The following is a 15,347-nucleotide window of genomic DNA, read 5'->3' as shown; positions in this document are numbered from 1 at the left end:
TTATGACTGTTTCTCTGTGACTCGGCAAAAAATCCAAGATGGCTTCACAAGGTGGGTTGAAAGAAGTTGTTTCTCTTTATCAAACTCTGATAAAGGAGTGGAATAGAAAACCTGTTGACCTCGAAAAAGTTGGAAAGCTTCTTTCTGGAATGAAGGTATTTTTTTACTTTAGTCTCCACCTTTTGACGGAACTAGAACTTATAAACGAAAAGTTCCAAATGTTGAAATGTGTGGCCTCGAACTCAATTCAAGTGTTAGAATAATTAATTTAAGGTAAAGACTCTTTCTTCCAAAACAGGGGGGCTGCTATACAAATCATAACCTGCTAGGGTTGTTTGTAGTAAATATACTTCAATTTGTTTTGAATTTCAAACTGACTTACTCCGGGAACTTACATTACAATATTACCAGCTTTTCCCAGCTGTACATGTAGAATTGTATATGTGACAGTCAAGGCTGGCTTGTAAATCGGTTCAGGGCTTTAATTTATAGATCAAGGAATTGGTTTAAAATTAGGGCCCAGTTCAGACGTCATGCTTTTGCCGTGCCGAACTAAATTCAGGAATTAAGTTCGACAAAAGCACGGTGAAAGCATGGCGTCTAAATCAAACTTGTGAATTAAGTTCGGCAAGCAATTAATTTGGACAAGCTCTGCCATGCTATACGACTCTGACATGGCAGTGATTCAAACGTCGTGCTTCTGCTGCGCTAAGCAAAATTCATAAATTATATTAATGAATTTTGAGAGATTGCGTTCCCACGAGGAGTTTGGAGAGAATTGTTATGAGGCATCACGGTACATCCTGAATTTGGTTTGACTCTGGCATGACGTCTGAATCAGAGTTGTTTTCCTGCCGTGCTACAGTCAAACCTAATTTCAGTTTAGTTCGGCACGACAGAAGCACGACGTCGGAACTGGGCCCAAGACTGTTTCGAGAGCGACTAAATTTTTATTGTGGAAAAAATTAATTAAAATATAATTCTACATTTCAGGTTAGGACTACATGAAGGAAAATTGTCAGTTTAAGTAGTGGCTCAAGGCTTAACACATCTTTTTGTTTTTGCTTTTAGATGGCTTTGATTCAGTTCTCATTCTTACCTACTTCATCATGCAAGCCAAGCCCACAAGAGTTATTGTTGGCAAGTAAGTTTCAAGATTATTTGACAAGCTCTTATCTGTGAATGTGTCCTTTTACAGAAGCTATTGATTAACAGTAACAAATTGAAATATTTCTGTGACACTTTTAGGGGATGCATTAGAAATTGGTGTCCAGTGGAGTATATTAAAGAAGGATATCCCATCATTTGAGAGATATATGGCACAGCTGAAACCATATTACTTAGATTACAAGTAAGAGAAGACAGGACATGCAGTTTTGTATTTTAAATAAATAGTTAAGTTAATGATTAGCAGGGAAGAGCATATAAGCAAAAGTAGAGTGGAGGCTGTCAAGAGGCTGTGAAAATCTGGCGGTATTAACATTAGGTGATCCTAATGGTGAAGTTGGCTTAAAATGTTGTATTTGCTGTGGTCACTGTAAAGTGGCAGTGTCTCAATAACAGCATGTTTTTAGCAGGGTGCCCCAAGACTGTGCAGGCTTAACTGTTATCACAAAGACCAACTTTTTATTGCTGAGTTCCATTGTGGTCACTGTTTTGTAAGAGTGTACACTGTGCTCAGACTGATCACATTCATCTTGTTATAAAAATAGTTTGTATTTATCTTTATTTTACACATTTTAATTCTATATTTCATCCTAGAAGTCATGTTAGATGGAAATTGCTTGAGATCATTATGCCTCCTGTTGAGTACAGCTGAGTATTGTTGAAAATAAAATGTATTATAATTTATTCTTATCAGTGCTCACTTTTTTCCTAAGGGGTACCCTGGAGGAATCTGCATACATGTTCCAGCTTTTGGGTCTGAATTTATTGTCTCTTCTTGCACAGAATCGACTTGCAGAATTCCACACAGTGAGTAAGAATGCAGGGGTTTCATTAAAGTTTTCAGCAGGAGGGTAACTGGCTTTCACAGGCAGGCAAAACTATTTGAACTGAACTTCTTTATGAGAAACATTTTCCAGTAGATGGTCCAACCAGGTGGGCAAAATCATCCTTACAGCTGGTCAAATTTCCCAGTCCTCTAAGTCAGAATGTTCATTGTTTACGAGAGTGAGCAAACTGAACTTAATGATTCTGCCTGATTTGCATGTACACTGCATGGGTATCAGGTTAATTATTAAATGTTCAAAATGTTTAAATGTTGTGCATAATGGTCAGTGCGCTTACATATACAGCTGAGGCTACACACCTAGCTAGTTCACCGGCATGCCACATAAACTGAAGGAAACAGACCTATCAACTAAACATAGTAGGCTTAACAATCACAACTGGCAGGAGGCAGACCAGTTGGCTATTTACAAGTGTGGCCAAGGATTTGAACTAAGGTCTACTGAGAAACAACTCCAGCTAAGTGGTCAGAGCGAGACTTGAACCCGCAACCTCTGGATTTCAAATGCTGCACCCTAACCACTCGGAAATGCTATTCCAAAAATCATACTTCTTATAGTAAGACCAATACCTTCATCAAACACTTGAATCTGCTACTTTTGTTTCACAGGAACTGGAGCTGTTACCGGCTAAAGAACTACAGAACAATGTTTATATAAAGCATTCTGTCTCCCTTGAACAGGTATCAATCATTTACATTGTACTGTGTGCAGATCATGTTGTCAGCACAAATGGGGAACCATTGGTTTACTAATAATAGTATTGTGAATTTCATAATTTGTTGTGGGGTTCAATGTACACCTGCTTTCAGTGTTACGTGCTTTTGACGATCTTTTGACATGCCATCTTTTGACATGTTATGTAAATGGCTGAAAGACCATTTAACTGTGAAACTGGCAATTTTTCCAGAGGACAAGATGACAAATAAATGATAATTGACCTGTAATGGCTGAAGAAGATTGTGGACTTTGCATGTTTCCCAATTCACGGGTTAATTCAAACGATTTTAATGTAGTCAATCGGCTCTCAATAGTGACTACCACTAGAACTGGGTCACCACTGCTTTTAATATTAATTTTGCAAGGTGTAAACATTCAAAATGGTCGATTTATCTCTCACAGAATAACTTTTTGATACTCGTTGCATTAGTTTTATGTCAAATAAATCGGTCTTTCATCACTAAAATTTGAGTTTGACTGTAAAGAACTCTGTTGTGTTTACATTTTTGATGTAGGCCAGGTTACATAGCATGTCAAAAGACGTCGCCTGTGCACATAACACTGAAAACAGATGTTTGTGATGATAATAATTTATTGTCCTAAGGGTAACTAGATTGCTTAAGTTACAAAATACACATTTCCCATTGCCACACACTTGTGAATTTGCTAATTATTTGAACATTAATTTTTTGTAAAATGATTTTTCTTTTTGTGTAGTATCTTATGGAGGGCAACTACAACAAGGTAAAGGAGATGTAGTGTTTATCCAATAATAATATGCATGAAAAAATTACTCGATTCTGATTGGCTGAGAGCAGTGCAGTTCAAGTGTAACACCAGTGCGAAAAGTGTAACACCGGTGCAAAAAGTGTAACACCAGTGCAAATTACACATCGAAATTCTGGATTATGATTTGGCTGAAAGATAATGGGAAATTTTCTGAGCCAATGATATCATGTAAAACGATGACAAAGATTTTGCACGGAAACTTTGAATGTGAAAAATGGTTTCAAGAAAGATCTCCCAGCACTTCCTCCACGCGAATTTGTTCATGTTTATATATTATTAATAAGTAATCATACGGTTTTTCTCATTCAATTTGGAATTAATTTGCACTTGCGAGTTTTTCAAAAAGCTGAAATTGCACTCACTGAAGCGGCTCGTGCAATTTCAGCTTTTTGAAAAACTCACTCGTGCAAATTAATATTATTCCAAATTGAACTCGAAACCGTATGATTACCTATACTAATTTACCTATAAATACATGTACAGTACAATTCTTTTTAATATTTGTGAATTCAGTGTTAATGATTACACAATAATATGTAAAACTGGGAGTTTTGGGGTCTCATGGTCTGTGCACAGGACTTTGAATAGACTTGTCCATGTTCTTGTTAGAATAATATATGATAATGTATGCTGTTCAATAAGCTGTTCTGATTGGTTGATTTTGCCAATGCAATTAGCTTTTGGTTTGTCCATCTCCATGTGTTAGTTTGTTCAGTTTCATTTACTCGCTACACAATACAGTTGTCATTAAAATTAATAGTGGTGTAAACGGATCCTTTTATCAGTTCCAGTTTTAAGCAGCTGCTTCATTGTGTTGCATGCCTCTCTACATGCAGGGTTAATTGCATATAAATGGAGATGTGCAGCAAAATAAAAATACTGTAGGTTACCTGTCAAGTAGTATCTTGCCAAGAAGGCTACTAGTGCTCAATACTTCTAGTTACTTTGTGCTACAAACTGCATTACTAGCTTTAATAACTAGTGAAGTAGTTGTGGCACAAAGTGTCTAGAATATAATTATAATCATTATTAACTGGTCCCAAAATCAGTGTTCAGTTCCAGTTTTAAGCAGGTGGTTCTTTGTGCCGCATGTGTCCCTACACACAGAGTTAATTGTATATAAATGAGATGCTCAGCAAAATAAACGTGCTGAAGTTTACCTGTCATGAAGTATCTTGCCATGAAGGCAACTAGTGCTCAATACTTCTAGTTACTTTGTGCAACGAACTGTAAGACTAGTTTAAATAACTAGTGATGCATTTGTGGCACAAAGTATCTAGAATATACCAATAATTATTATAATCATTATTATTAAATAGTACTAAAATCAGTGTTCTTATAGTGGTGTAAACTGATCCTTTTATCAGTTCGGTGTTAAGCAGCTGGTTCACTGTGCTGCATGCCTCCCTACATGCAGGGATAATTGCATATAAATGGAGATGGGCAGCAAAATGAAAATACTGGAGGTTACGTGTCATGTAGTATCTTGCCATGAAGGCAACTAGTGCTCAATACTTCTAGTTACTTTGTGCGACAAACTGTAATACTAGTTTTAACAACTAGTGCTGCAGTTGTGGCACAAAGTGTCAAGAATATAATCAGTGGCACATAGTGACCAGACTGTACATTGTATAATCATTATTGTTAACCCATTGTCTTCCATGCCACCCATAACCAGCGGTGACGAGCCTCAGCCTTTGTTCCACTTCTGACATTGACCAATATTGGCATCATCTATACTCAACTTCTGCAAGGGGAAAAGATCTATTCAATGATACCCAGATCAGAGTGATCGGCTCAATGGAGCCTGAAATATGCATGAAAATGCTCAGAAATCTGAGCAAAAAACTCAGAGCAAAATTTCTTGCGAATACACGTGGCTGCTCCATGGTGAAAATTGCCCGTCTTGATGAATCATGCTTTCTCAGAATTTTTTGAACGATAAGCAAGCCCAGTAGAAGTTCAATCACTGCAGCAAAAAGATAAGAAAGGAGAAAAAGGAAAGACAAAAAAAGAATTTTAAAAAAACACAAAAGCTAATTTGGCCCATATCCAGCCTGAAAATCTCCAAAATGTCCAAAAAGTGCATTTTTGGCAGAAAGCTCTGGGAGTCAATGGGTTAAAATAAATAAATAAATAAATAAATAAATAAATAAATAAATAAATAAATGAAATAAATAAATAAATAAATATACATTTATATAGCGCCATTTTCCACTAATTGTCCATGACGCTTTACAATACTTTAAAATTAAAATCCTAAGTTTAAAATCCTAAAATTAAAATCCTAATCCTTTAACAACCTAAAATCCTAAATCCTAAAAGTTAAAATCCTAAGAATTAAATACATTATATAATACAATTAGGCTACAAATAAAAAGTGAAAACTACAAATCAAATGCACGCTTAAAAAGATAAGTCTTAAGAGTAGCCTTAAAAGCTGCCTCAGATGATGAAAGTCTGATCTGGAGGGGTCGTTTATTCCAGAGACTTGGTGCCGCCACGGAAAAAGCCCTTTCACCATATGTTTTAAGATTTGCTCTAGGCTCATCAAGCAACCTGTTGTTTGAAGATCTTAGTGTGCGACCAGAAATGTTAAATCGCAGCAGGTCTCTAATGTAATCAGGGGCCAGTCCATTCAGAGCTTTGTAAGTTAACAACAATATTTTGAAAATAACCCTAAAATGAACTGGTAACCAACGTAAGCTCCTTAGTATTGGTGTTAAAGACGACATTTAAAGAGGACATTTGTTAAAGAGGACATTTGTGACATTTTCAGTTAAAGAGGACATTTGTGACATTTTGAGTTAAAGAGGACATTTGTGATACCCATTCAGTCAGCTCTTGAACTCTCTTGATAACATAGGGCTTTCTTTTCACTTTTAGCCCTATATTAAAATGATTGATTCTCTGTACTGATTGCAGCTGTAATTTCATAGAGTGACTTAGGTTGTTCCTGATGCCTTGACTGCTTGACAGTAATTATTATATTCATTTGATATTGTAAGGTCATAGGTTGCCATCAATTGTCTTTACTACAGTTCAGGTTACATTATAAAATATTGTTAAATTACTTGTTAATGATCTTGTAGTAAATTAATTGTGATTTCCTTTTTGTAGGTTTTCCTTGCAAGAGGAAATGTACCAGCTGATAACTATCACTTCTTCATGAACATTCTCTTAGATACTCTAAGGTAATCAAAAGTAAAGACTCAAATGTTATTTTAATTGTTAGAGCTTTCAGAGAAATCAGTAGTACAAGTTTAATTTGGGGGCACAGGGCATCTACCCACTGTCTAGGTAGGTTTGTAATGCAAAGCAGATGTCATTCTAATGCTAAAAGACAGTTAAACACATAGGAACTTGCTACAGACATATTATTTAGTGGAACATGGTTCTGTTTAGTAGTTTGTACTTGTGATATGCTGATAAAATGATTCAGCATTGCGTAGACCTACATGTCTGTCCGTTCATCTGTCTGTCTGTCTGTGTGTCTGTCTGTCTGTCTGTCTGTCTATCTATCTATCTGTCTGCCTGATCTTGAAATATATTTTTAAGGTTAGGTTGAGAACTGACCTTTGCTGGTTAAGCCCTCAATCTATTAGTCTTGGGCTTTAAATAACTTTATTTCCTGTTCAATGTACACATGTTTTCAGGGATGAAATAGCAGCATGTACAGAAAAAGCCTATCAGTGCATATCCCTTCCAGAGGCTTCCAGGATTCTGTACTTTGAGAGTGAAAAAGACATGAGAGCTTTTGCCGAGAAGGTAAGCTTTGAAGTTAACAACATTGTGTGCTGTTGTGATTGTTAGAAGTATTGAATCAATCATGAATAATCTGACTTCTGTGCAACACCCCGGGCAGCTTTCTACAATAACAACAGTAATATCGCATCCAAACAATGTCATTTGATCTTATTGTAAGATGTGTTCTTTAAATTTATTGTTGTCTGTTCTGTTCCTTCTTTTATATTCAGCGAGCATGGATTCTAAAGGAAGATAAATATTACTACTTTGAGCCAGAAACAGACAAAGAAACACAGCAAGAAATTCCTGCTTACAAAATGATTCAACATATGCTTGAGTATGCTAAAGAATTGGAAAGAATAGTTTGACAAAAGATGTATCACAGAACAAGAGCTTGTTTGTATATTATGTTTTTGTATTATCTGTGAGTGATGTAAGTTAACAGATCAAATACAATAGAACTTCAATGTTGTTATTAGAGTTGCCTTCTGACTCATCTTTTAATTTTCAGTCTTGTTTGTTTCAGTAGTGTACAATGTACACATTTAGTGGTATATACTGTGGTGACCTCATGGTTAGTACGTTTGTCTCTGGATCAGGTGGTCCGGGTTCGAGCCCTGGCCAAGGACATTGTGTTTTATTCTAAGCTCTGGCCCGATTAGCCTGCGAACACAGACGTATTTCCAGCTGTCACTTGGTTCCGTGGAAAAAGTAACGTCTGTGAATCCAAGCCAGGAAACAATTTCTGTGACGTAATGACTTTTGTTCCTCCTTGGCCAATCAGATTCCATGATAGAATGAAACTTGAGTGTTCCTCACAGCGAATACCTCATGCAGTAGTTCTGGGGTTATTTGATCTAAACTGTGATTGGCTTAGAATTCCTATGTCACAGAAATCGTTTTCTGGCTTGGGTTCGCAGATGTTTTTTTTCGGTGGAACTAAGTCACAGCCGGAAATATGTCTGCGTTCGCAGGCTATGGCATGGTGGACCACTTGGCTTATATGCAGACTTAACTAACCTTAATCTATATGAGGAATGATCTTTGGCTTCATTTTTTACTCGTGTGCTTGCTTCAGTTTAACGTTGTTTGACGATCATTTGATACAATATACAAGTACAGAATGCATCTTTCCAAAAAGATTTCTGATTTGCTCTCACAGCTTTATTTTTTGTTATCGTTACTTACTTTTGCTATGATAATCACACTTCTTTGAAACACCACATCAAAATTAATTAATGATTCTATTTCAATTTGTGTGTTTGTTTGTAACAAATATATTTACTTGATACATAAAATAACAACTTTCTTCAACTTTAGAATAATTGTGTGAAGCCTCAACACCTGCAGTCCCCAATTCAAAACTGATATTGTCAAAATGAATGTTCTCCTTGGTCATTGCCTTAGTTTTCTTGAAATATTGGACTTATTCCTTCTGTTGATTCTTTTTATAAAATCTGACTGACTGACATTTTGTCCCATAAAATCTTTTCCCCATTATCTGCAAAAGCTAACAAAGCCAAGTGGCCTTGGAAATGTTAAAGGTTGTCAGGTAAATTGACTTCGTTAATAATAGGATGGAATAGAAATGCACACGGCAACAATACGTCCAATGCAGTATCCACCTAGGAGAAAAAATCACCACCATCAAGATATAGTACTATTCTTTGTAAACTTATTACCAATCAATCTATGACACAAACTTGTCATCTTTATCACAACCCAAGTTTTATGTAAACTTTGACATGAATTGTACTTTCCCAGACTATAAGCTCTATTCTTAGCTATAAATCAACCTATTTTTAATGAGAATAAGCTGATGGAGGAGAGATTTAGAAGGGCTGTCGTTTGAAAGACAGTTTCCTGTGGGTAGAATGCCAAATATTGCTCCCAGAAATAAGGACAGAGAAGAACATTTTCAGCTGTTGTTCTTGATGCAACACAAAAATAAAAATTTTTCAACTAGGTTTTCACCATTAAAAAGAATTTTTAACTTTACATTATTTGTTCAGAATGTGAGAATACATGAATACCACAGACTACTGGTCAGCAAATAGTTAGTAATGCAGTAACATGAATCATATTCAATGATGTACAGATCTAGCCACACTGTATTGCCAGTTACACATACTTGTTTTTTGTACTTCAGTCCTTTTACCTTGTTCATAAGCCTCTAGTTGGAATGAATTGCTTGCTCCTCGAATGTCTCCATAAATCTCAATCACATTCTCAAATAGGATGAGGATTTCATCCACAACATCAATAACAAAATTCTCACAGTTCCCTAAGAACACCAAAGGAAGAGAAACTTTGAATGTATTGCCAACATACTTTGACGAAATGTTAATGCAAATTCAATTTTCACTTGTTTGACCTTGAATGTTCCATTAATAAATATATTAGGTTTTACATAGCAGTCCTAGAATAGAGCGAGCTTTAAAATAGGAACATTCAAAAGGTGTCGGTCAGAGAATGCCTTTTCCTAAGGCTGAGCTGCAAAAAAATCAACTTATTCTGTTGTTGCATTTAACTGCACACACTCGCTTTTTACCTTCTACACATTTGACAAAATCCATGGCCAGCTTCTCAATTGCTTTGGCAATATCAGTCTCACCACAGTCCTCAAATGCCTTCACTATGTCCATTAGTGCTGTACCAAATAAGTGTAGTCCTTTGAAAACATCATTATTCTGGAAAGCGGCAAATGATTCCTTGAACAATACTACTGTGTGGTTGCCATCTTCAACGCATTTCTTGAAATTGAAGCCCTCTTTACCCAGTCCTGCAGCTATCCCTCGGTATAACTGAACCCATTCTTTGTCTGTTGTGGCATTGAATACAGAAAGGGAAGAACTCACAGCGTCAAAGAATCTCTTATTTACCCTGGCAGAAGGTAACATTGATACCAAAGTTACATAGACAATAGTTCATGTTTTTTGTACTTCTGAACTACAGTCTTTATATCAGACAAAATATACAAATATCACGTCAACAATGTGTTGTACTTGAAAACTTTTTATTGGATTTTATGGATGGGCATAAGAAAAAGATGGTCATAAGAAGAACAGGCTTTCTGTAAATCTTAAATCAGCCTCTGCACATGAAAAAAAGATGTACATGTACAAGAACATCAATAAGTTACACAACTGATTACAAATAAATTCATATTTGAGGAGAGAGGTAGAGAAATAATTTAAAGTCTTTGGGAGTTGAAAGAAGAAAGGAATATGAAGGGAGGGCCTTACTAGAGATTAATTTACACGTAATTTTAAATTTATTCTTATTTTCATGACTTACAGGTAACGGTAATCATATTTGCCATTAGGGAGGTATGACTTGAAAGTCAGAGAGCCTTCAGGTATTGCATCCTTGAGTGGGTTCTGCCCACCTCCAACATAGTAGTAGTCCACGTACATTTGGTTATCAGCACCAGATGGATACACGCCTAGAGTGTAAGAGTATTATAGTTATACACACAAGAAGTGTCTCGCAGAACTCCTGCATCAGACTGTACAAACAAGAAAAAGATAGGCTCAAGCATGCGGCCAGTGTATTGACATTTTTATGAGTTTGATCTTTTCAAGACCAAGTAAGATTGAAGGGGATATCAGCGGCATTAAATTTTCTAAAACTGGCAAGAGTAATTCAGGATAATATTTAAGACCATTAACTTCATATTTTTAGTGATAAAGTATTTCTTGTGGTACATGGAGACAGGTAGAGAGGAAGAGCATTGAGTAAGATCTAAAAAGGTTAACCCACCCACCTATCCAGTCCTTGTTAGTAGCTTCGTCAACTGGCACAGACCAGGAGGCTTGGACTGGACTTCCAAATGGAACACTTACTGCTGAGAGGAGTAAGGACCGGTTCTGCTCAACAATCTCAACTTCATCAGCTGCACTTAGCTGCAAACGCAAGAGACATTCTTGTCAAACTTTTGATCTACTTTCCTTTAGTACTTTACTGAACTGCATAGATTTTCATGCAATTTTACTTCTTCATTCGATAGTGGCATACTGTTGTATTTCTTAACAGGAACAAAGTTTACTCACAGCATAGGCAGCCCACCATCCTTTATCATCATTCGTGATGGTGGGATGACTGACTAATGCTGATGCAGGATGCCCAACATATTTCCACGAGTTCCACACGCCACCACGTTCCAACTCCCACATGTGCCACAGGCCACCCTCTTTTCCTATTGTGAAGACCTTTGAGTGATTGCGTAGATCATGAAAAACAAAAAACAAAACATTGTATGGGTTAAAGAAATAAGCTTATTGAAAGCAATACTAAACAGCAAAAAATCGTAGACAAAAGTCCTTGGGACACTTATGTAGTGTAACTAATTATCTGTGTTTTACAACTACTGGTAAGTTTGAAAAAATGCACTGCTACCCTTTTAAGAGTGTGTTGCTGTTCCCCTCCCAAGCCAATACAAAGTTGAAAATCAGGAGAAATTGCTAGTACTTAAGTGTTCGTTACATTGTATGCATGGTGGGCGCAAGGTTGTATTCCTGTCTGGCACGTGTGCAAAACCACCGAAAGTGCAAATTTGTCCTAAGACTTAGTCCATGAATGGTAGTTCCTGTAATCATAGTAATATTGAATACAGAAAAACAGTGCATGAAGGTAGATAACATGCACAATGACTTGTACAGCAATTATCTGAATTAGTGCTCTTCAGGTTATCATGCATGTTAATCACCTTTACTGGAACAGGAATACTCTGCTGGTATGGTATGTACTGTAAAATATGGATTGTTTTTCAAGTCACTATATGGCTTGCCCACCTTGCACTTAAAATGAGTGAATCCAAGTGAAGTAAACTTGGTCTGCACTTTACACCTACATGTACATGGACCATTAACTTGGTTGGTATATATGTCATCACTTGAGCCTAAGATTTTCCCAAGTACATGCAGTTACAATCAGACAGCTTTAGTTACCTCAATTCCAAGATGTATATTAGCTCCAATACTTAAAGGATTAAAGGAGGGAAGTGCAGCTGGAATCTTGTCACCAATCTTGTACCAAACACTCCATGTGCACCACCCCCAGGGGTTTGGAACTTTGTCACATGTCGTTTGCCATATATGGTGTAGGTAGCCATCATCTCCATAAATAAACACATTGAGAACACCATTGAAGACACTGTGGCTCATCTGGTGCACTACTGGGGCATGCTGGGTCTCAGGGGCTCCATATCCTGTTTCATCCCATGATGCCCATTTCGTTGGATCTATATTTCAAGAGAACTTTAATTATTATTACTGTATTATTGAAATGAACTTTTATTGTATTTATATGTTTATTTATCTTTACAACACTGCAGGTTGATTTGAATTAACATGTATTTAGTCCACAAATACATTAGGTCAGCATGACAGCATGTATGTATAGACAAACTGATTTACTACTGACTTATTCTCTAACAAAACAACCAATTACCAGTTGGGATTTTTAACAAGTTTCTGTTTAATTTACAATATTTGTTTGCTTATTTCAGTGTCCACAATTAGTACAGCAGTGTTAAACACTTTGAAACTTAAATAAAGTGATTTCTTTTATTATTATCATTATTATTATTTTTTAATGCTTGAGTGACTGACTTGCTCTGACAGACCAAGTACCTGACTGACCTGAGTAAGAGTCAAGGCTGAGGGACTGATTTTTGGATACCACTGACTGGTTCAAATTGATTGATTGACTGATTGACAATTAAAAGTTAATAACTAATTGTCAGTACCTGTTTGCCATGTTCGATACATCTTGTTGTTTTCCATGACAGCAAATGCTTCCAAATACTATAGGTATAAAAAACAAATGCCATTGCCAGAAAAAAAACAAATGAGTAAAAAACACAATTATAAAATATCCAAATATGATTAAAAACCAGGGGATGGGGTGGGGGGGGGGGGGGGGGTGCAAGTGGGTGGATGGTGGTACTAGTGTGCCCATTTTGTGTGGGTAGTTTTACGTCATTGATCAATACAACATTAACGGTCTGCTTTAATTAATATGTCTCCAGGTCTTCAGAACTGATGCCAAACTACATCAGAGAATGTCTAATGAATTAACATGTCGTAAGATAGGCCTGTAAACTGACCTATAATTAAATTGTCCTCATGCATGACAAAATCATTTTAACCTTGCAATTGCAATATTGGTCTGACCAGCCTAATGTGCTCTGGGACAGATATTAATCTTGCAATGATTCTCACTTGTGTACCTTTGAGAATCCATTGTAGGCCACTGCAACATCTGACTTCAATGACACAGATGGCCCACCAATCAGAGCCCAAGCTGTCCAATTTCCATTCACTTCCTGTGTCCAGTAGAGACGAGAAGCTTTTGTGACAGATCTTGAGAAGACAGTCAGCTTATTCTGATAATTCAAAACTGTCAATGTGTCTTTCCCTTTCAGCATAACTCCTGCATAAACCCAATTAATATCATTATAACATTATTTTGATAGCAATATCATCAATTTGCACTTTAAGGTAGAGGTTTTCTTAGGAAATAAGTTCTAATATATTTCTGTCAGTCCCACCTGCTTCAAAAGGAATTTTAGAACCAATTGTAAGCCATTTTCCAAAATCAACTAATCTGTCAGCATCTTGTTGTTGATAGTAAACTTGTCCATCATTGCACAAGCAAAATACCGTGGTCTGATTGTTGGCATCATGTACTGCGACAGGGTTTGAAATTATTGATTTTCCCTCTGGGGAGCCCATGTCTTGCCTGAATTTAATGAATTATGAGGAAAAAAAGAAGTGGTTAAAATAATCTTTGTTGTCTTTGTTATTAAAATGAAGTTTCATTCATACTCTCGCAAACAATTTTCCTGCATCATACAGTTGAGCACTTACCCTCTCCTCCCTTACATCTAGGATTTGTCCTCACAAAATTGTTTACCTGGGTAAACATTCTTCGTGAGGTGCAAGGGAAGCCCCGTCCACACCCCTGTCACACCCGCACCCTAACCTCCACCCCCACCCCACACATGTCATCCCAAGATGTTTATGAAACATCTTGACTTCATACCGGCCTTGAACGGTTTTTAGGGTATTAAATAGTTATATTTATAGATATATTCAGGTCATTTTCAAACTGTACACACGAATAATTATTTTCTACATAGGAATGGGCATCACATAAAGATTTCTACCAACTGAAGCCGTCTCGAAGTTTATTTTAACGAAAGAACTTACCAATTCGACCATTTTCCCTTCAAATCCTGCTTGTATCGCAATTTGCCTTCGTTTGTGTGGAAAGCAAAGACAGAGTCGACTGGCGCTCGCCTGTTTTCAAGAACGGCCAGACGATCGTCAATGGTTGCTTTTGACATTTCATGTGAGTGCGATGGAAATGTGCTCATGTAGATAGCTGTTAAAAGGCAAAGTATCGATGAAGAAGCCATGATTACTGCTCAAGTTCTCAGAGGGAAAATTAAAACGCACAACGAAAGTTGTAGAAGATATATTAATGTTAAACCCTCGTATTGAGGTCTCGATTTTTGAAAGATCGAGTCACGAGACAAGTTTCGTCATGACCAGAGAACTCCAGCTTCCGGGCTTCGGGGCCTCCGGACTTCCGGGCTTCCTGGGGAATGATATCCCACTCCCGGGTTTCCGCTGGGACTTTAAATCCCGCAAGAGGAGAGGGTTTTCTTCGACGCCGCTAAAAAGGAAGACGAAAGCAGTTTGCGCAGGCCTATCGCTGCAACATTATTGTAAAAAAACAAATACACGGCCAACGCTACGGTAGCTGGCGTTATTTTAGATCGTCACGCAACACCCGAGGAAGAAACATTGCGTGACGACGCAACCATGCTGATTTAATAATCTGTCAAGTATAATCTCCGTTCATGGCCATCTAAAAGACGGATTTTAAGGGGCTATTAACTACTTTGGGTTAAGGCAAGGCTGTATGAAGAATTTTAAGTCTGCTTGCATCACATTTTAATTTAGAACCTTCCTTCATACACTGGTGATTGGTACGGTTCACTGCCCTTCCCCGGCTGGCAGAACAGTGCCAGTGGCGTTTGCAGTGGCAGTAGACGTCATTGTTTACAGTTTT

The 15,347-nt window shown here is 37.1% G+C and overlaps 2 protein-coding genes across 3 annotated transcripts; one reads left to right on the top strand and one right to left on the bottom strand.

Moving 5' to 3' along the window:
• The first annotated feature begins 1 nt into the window (after window position 1).
• LOC110056114 (26S proteasome non-ATPase regulatory subunit 8-like) lies at window positions 2–7,745 on the top strand. Its single transcript, XM_020762556.2, has 9 exons — window positions 2–155; window positions 1,072–1,144; window positions 1,249–1,351; window positions 1,881–1,974; window positions 2,621–2,692; window positions 3,447–3,473; window positions 6,639–6,712; window positions 7,175–7,286; window positions 7,496–7,745. Exons 1-9 carry the CDS (start codon window positions 39–41, stop codon window positions 7,631–7,633), a joined length of 810 nt encoding a protein of 269 aa, XP_020618215.2. The 5' UTR covers window positions 2–38; the 3' UTR covers window positions 7,634–7,745.
• Window positions 7,746–8,395: 650 nt separating this feature from the next.
• On the bottom strand, window positions 8,396–14,922 carry LOC110056112 (uncharacterized). Of its 2 annotated transcripts, XM_020762554.2 has the most exons (11): window positions 14,480–14,916; window positions 13,819–14,009; window positions 13,498–13,700; window positions 13,015–13,072; window positions 12,215–12,507; window positions 11,318–11,476; window positions 11,032–11,170; window positions 10,563–10,710; window positions 9,817–10,148; window positions 9,424–9,549; window positions 8,396–8,890 (listed from the first exon to the last, which is right to left on the bottom strand). In XM_020762554.2, the coding sequence occupies exons 1-11, from the start codon at window positions 14,686–14,688 to the stop codon at window positions 8,832–8,834; spliced, it is 1,917 nt and encodes a 638-aa protein (XP_020618213.2). In that variant the 5' UTR covers window positions 14,689–14,916; the 3' UTR covers window positions 8,396–8,831. The 2 variants fall into 2 exon arrangements, with proteins under 2 accessions (XP_020618213.2, XP_089149173.1); XM_089293047.1 differs by lacking the exon at window positions 8,396–8,890 and having other exon boundaries at window positions 9,335–9,549; window positions 14,480–14,922.
• Between the last annotated feature and the right edge of the window lie 425 nt (window positions 14,923–15,347).

Source organism: Orbicella faveolata, unplaced genomic scaffold (assembly GCF_042242905.1).
Source record: "Orbicella faveolata isolate gen_17 unplaced genomic scaffold, um_ofav_v1 contig_24, whole genome shotgun sequence".
NCBI classification, from domain to species: Eukaryota; Metazoa; Cnidaria; class Anthozoa; order Scleractinia; family Merulinidae; genus Orbicella; species Orbicella faveolata.
The sequence above is the reverse complement of the archived record's forward strand: the minus strand, read 5'-3'. Positions and strand labels throughout refer to the sequence as shown.